At 32.3% G+C, this 4920-nt stretch overlaps 2 protein-coding genes across 2 annotated transcripts in view; both read right to left on the bottom strand.

Annotated features, from left to right (window-relative positions):
* Nucleotides 1–1483: 1483 nt before the first annotated feature.
* Nucleotides 1484–3767, bottom strand: LOC108576552 (CDK5RAP1-like protein). The gene is made up of 7 exons (XM_017939566.1): nt 3431–3767; nt 3103–3333; nt 2826–3033; nt 2417–2737; nt 2035–2356; nt 1813–1962; nt 1484–1731 (listed from the first exon to the last, which is right to left on the bottom strand). Exons 1-7 carry the CDS (start codon nt 3765–3767, stop codon nt 1507–1509), a joined length of 1794 nt encoding a protein of 597 aa, XP_017795055.1. The 3' UTR covers nt 1484–1506.
* A 561-nt stretch (nt 3768–4328) lies between these two features.
* Nucleotides 4329–4920, bottom strand: part of LOC108576545 (60S ribosomal protein L36) — a 704-nt gene continuing 112 nt past the window's right edge. The window contains exons 2-4 of the mRNA XM_017939558.1: nt 4780–4906; nt 4491–4625; nt 4329–4415 (exon numbers count right to left, since the gene is read on the bottom strand). Coding sequence (XP_017795047.1) covers nt 4329–4415; nt 4491–4625; nt 4780–4905 — 348 coding nt within the window. The 5' untranslated portion in view covers nt 4906. The remainder of the gene's footprint in view (nt 4416–4490; nt 4626–4779; nt 4907–4920) is intronic.

Here is a 4920-nt window from a genome sequence, read left to right as displayed (position 1 = left end):
GTTTGCAACATTGTGCAATTTTCGGGAGCGACTTTCGGCAACAAAGTTGCAAATCCAGAACGCGTTTGCAACATTGTGCAATATTCGCGAGCGAGTTGCGGCAACACTGTTGCAAACTCGATAACATGTTTACCACAATGTGCATTCGAAAATAATAGGAGTTCACGATGTTACAAGCGAGAGTGACACTTGTAACAATGTTACATTCAAGCGTAGTGCTTGTAATGATGTTTGCGTTCGAAATAACGCTTCTAATAATGTTGCAATCAGAAATAGAGGTTCCAATAATGTTTGCGTTCAAATATAATGCTTCAAGCAATATTGCATTCAAAAATAATGCGTACATCAATGTTTTGCATTCGAAATAGTGCCTCCATCGATGTTGCATTCGAGAATAGAGACTGCAACAGTTTGTGCATTCAAGTTTCAAAGGTGAACAGTGAAATAAAAGTATCTTGCTACTTAAAAATCACCGTTCAACGATATAAAAGTTCTTTTCCTGCTACTGCAACCGTGATCCACCACTCGATCAATTTGCAACCTCAACTCACATGGGAACAAAGGCTCCGCGCAAACAAAATGTCATTATACATTCTCAACATATTTCTCCACCCCTATAAATAACCCCAGTACATTTAGTTGCATGGGAATTCATTAGAAAGCCATGAAATTATTGAAAAACTGTAAACGTATATAAACGTAAACGGCATCATTCCCTACATCACGTACTAAAATTGTTAATAACTAATTATTGAGAGGGTTTAGAGCACTAAAAACTATATGGGAAAGTTGCTGAAGGTCCACACTTCATTTTTCAATTCTAAAAGTTCACAAAATAATCGTAATTATGGAGTTATTAATGATTTTTCACCGACCGACTGAATCTGGAGCCTGATTGGCGAAGCTCAGCGGCCCGTCAGCCAATGGGAAACGTTTTCTCTCTATCCTTGTCGCACACTAGTGTGTTCCTTGTCTAATACCTCTGTTCACATTCTGTGTTCCTATTAAAAAATCGTAGTTCGCGTTACCAGACGCGAGATGGCATTAATTTCAATTTGAAATTTTCTGTGCTTGTCTATACATATTCCTTTCCTTGTCTAACACGCGATATTATTTCTATCCTTGTCTACCGCTATTCCTTTCCTTGGTCTTACTCATTTTTATATTGGTAAATACTTACCTGGACGAGTTATAATCTGTAGTAAACACGACTAAATATATTGACTTGTTTGAATAGAACTGTTCATGATATTTTGACAGCAATAGAACGCAGGCATGTGATGAATCATTTACCAATAAACAATTACTGTTACTTTCTTTTTTATACTTTCATAATTACGTTTAACTACGTTTGCAATCTTATTCTGTGCTGAATCTGTAACTTTGGAAGCAACATAAAAGTGGTAAGAGAGCTCTAGAGCCCTGGTGACGTGGTAAAAAAAAATGTATTGTGTGACAGATCTATTCTGTACCTCGTCTGTGGTTCTACTTTATTTATATAGTCTCTTACATAGTGTTATTTACATACTCCGTTATTGATGAATGATATAAAGGTATGCCTCTTAAAGATTGCGAAGTAGCATCCTGAATTTGTACTACAACATAATCGCCGCTCTTTATCGGTCTTTTCTCATCTGAATACTTTTCAATAGGTATCGTTACGGAGGGAATTACTACGCGCGTATTACCGTCGTTTCTTCCTTTAAGAGATTCATTTGAACGCTTGGTGACCTAAAATTAAATTATTATACATTTTACTAGTACTCTGATTTTAATGAAATTACATCTTAGTAAATTACAAAATCGCCTTACCCCTTCTACGAGCACAAGTTGCAATTGTCCAATCTGTAATTTATTCAATTTTTCCATCTCAGCTCTGTGTATGACAGTCATTCTTTCCAATCGATTTAGTTTCACACTCTGTTCTACATCATCTTGGTAGCGACGATGTGCGGTAGTTTTCTGGAATCGATAACAAATATTAAAATGTTTAATATATATTACAACATAAGAATTTTGTCGCATGACAATTACCTCTCGCATGCTGTAGCAAAAGAGGAAAGCTTGATTATATTTTACTAATTCTATCATTGATAATGTATCCTGAAATTCCTCCTCTGTTTCTCCACAAAATCCAGCAATAACGTCAGTAGAGAGACAAACGTTCGGCAGAATTTCACGTATATGATTCACCAAATCTATATATGCTTCTCTGGTGTATCCTCTTCTCATCCTTTCCAAGACCGCAGAATTGCCACTTTGAAAAGGTAAATGAATTGCCTTACAAATATTAGGTCTTTCTGCTATCAAATGTAAAACTTCGTCCGGAAAATCTTTAGGATGCGGCGATATGAATCTGTAAATGCCCTTTACTTTATTTGATAATAATTATTTTCAAACAAAAAAACCTCATTACCTAATTCTCATCTCCGGATTTATCTGAGAAACCTCATCGAGCAAATCACAAAATCGACGACCTCCCTTTTTTCTTTTATATACTGTTTTGAAACCTTTAACTAAGTGTGTTTCTATATCATTAGGCATATAAAATTCCGACTGCGACAGATCTCTGTAACTATTTACATTCTGCCCAAGAAGCACCACTTCCTTCACACCATCATCAGACAAAGATTGAACTTCTTTGACTATACTTTCAATTGGTCTTGATCTTTCTCTTCCTCTTGTAAATGGTACAATGCAATATGTGCACATATTGTCACAACCACGCATTATTGTACTAGAAAAATGTTTGACGAAAATTACAATGATGATTAACATAGCAATTGAAAATCATATGTTATAAAATAAGAAATGTAACAAATTACACAAATGCACTAGGAGAGTTTGGATTCAATCTCACTGGTGTTATATCTGCATATGTTTCATCAAATGATAAAACAACATTAATAGCAGTTTCATCATCTGGTACAGACAACAGCCTTGGTAAATCTTTGTAACTATCTGGTCCAGCTATTACATCAACAAGTTTTCCCCTTTCTAATATTTTATCTTTTAATCTTTCTGCCATGCATCCTAATAAGAATAAATTCACTGTAAAGTTAACTTACTATAAACCAATCATTTATCAATTGATAGCCATACCTAACAAACCAATTTTTATAGATTTGTTCTTTTTCCTTCTAAAATGATTTAAGTTACTTAACTTATTCCATATTTTTTGTTCTACCTTGTCACGAATAGAACATGTAACTAGCAGAATAATATCAGCTTTTTTTAGATTTGTCTCTTTCTTATAACCATGAGATTTTAGGATGGACCAAATTACCTCGGTATCATTTACATTCATTTGACAGCCATGAACTTCAAAATATACTGAAATAAATAAAGTAATTTAATGAATAAGAAAATAAAATATATTTTACATGTAAAATAAATACATCATTACAATTAGCACCATATTTTTATTTACCCTTTTGATTACAGCCATCAATATTTTTTATGTAGGGAATATTTGGCACACTAATAGAATCAATTGGAATTTCAGTTTTAGGTACCAAAAAGTCTTTAAGTGATGGTCCATTTTTTGATAAATCCCTGAAATGCTTCAAGTCACTAGTTTTTTTATCAGTTTCTTTAGAAATTTCCAATTGAGTATCATGTGTATGTATTGCTTGATGTTGTTGAAAATTATAAGGAGTTACACTATTGCATGGAGTAAACTTTTTAATATGCCACTTGTTTAATAAAATCTGATAACTCTTAGAGGATTTAATTTTTTTAAGTGAATTTAATATATTTCCATTCATAGTGTTAATAGTTATAATAGTATACTGAACACAATACAAACACAATTACAAATATGTATGGACTGTGGAAAAATTAATTAACACAAACGAGCATTAATTCGAGTAATTTTTACCAATTGATATTGGTATTAAAATTGTCAATACACTGAAGATAATTATTCTTTTCTTCTAAGATTTAATAATTCGAAGATACATTTATAGATAGGTTATGTAAAATGGAACAATTGCAAAAAATTATTTACAATATATATTATTGGAAACTATTTTGGATACGCTAATCACAAAAACAATATTAGTTAAATTGTATGTAAACATTTTTATTTCTTTGACTTATAATAAAAAATTAGTAGCGCTATGGTTGAAAAAACCAAACCACATGTTTGAACGTCAGTGGTTCTCAATCTCTTAATAAGATCTTTTGTTTTGACTGTACGTTCTACTTAACATCGACTACTTTTTATTTAACATTATTTTAAAATGGATTTAAGGTCAGCATTTTTCAAATGAAAGGAAAGAAAATATTTTTTCCACATATATTTTATTAATATGTATTACAAAAATTTAATGATGTGCAGCTGCTTTCCTCATTTGGACAAGGATGTTTCCAAGTTCTTCACGTTTCCTCTTAGCTCTGATGTGTGTACCCAACTACAAAATGACTGAAAATACTATTTGTCTGAAATACATGACATCTTAGATAAAGTAATTTATTGATATGCTTACCCTCCTCTTCAAGAATTTCAAAGCACGTTTGTCCTTGGAAACTTTCAACAATTCCATAGCACGCTTCTCATATGGTGCATGTCCTGTTACCTCACGGATTAAATCTCTAACAAACTTACTATGTTTAGTTTGTCTCTATAATTATAAAATTTACTAAAATTAATGATTAATTTTTTACTACATCTATATTCTAAAAACTTCAAAAAAGTTATAAAATATACATGTAACTAAAGTGTATAAATTAGTACATGAACACAACATTAGTGTTTTGTCAATAATGTAAACTTACTCCTTTCAACCTTGCTGGCAAAACGCACACCGTCTTTTTCTTTTCATTTTTATTTTTTGCCACACGGATTTTGGTCGTTTTGTGGCCTCTATTGAGACCGACTGCTAATTCGTACCTCGGAGCCATCCTGGAAAAATACCA

The sequence above is a fragment of the Habropoda laboriosa genome, unplaced genomic scaffold (assembly GCF_001263275.1).
Source record: "Habropoda laboriosa isolate 0110345459 unplaced genomic scaffold, ASM126327v1 scaffold346, whole genome shotgun sequence".
Taxonomy (NCBI): domain Eukaryota; kingdom Metazoa; phylum Arthropoda; class Insecta; order Hymenoptera; family Apidae; genus Habropoda; species Habropoda laboriosa.
The sequence above is the reverse complement of the archived record's forward strand: the minus strand, read 5'-3'. Positions and strand labels throughout refer to the sequence as shown.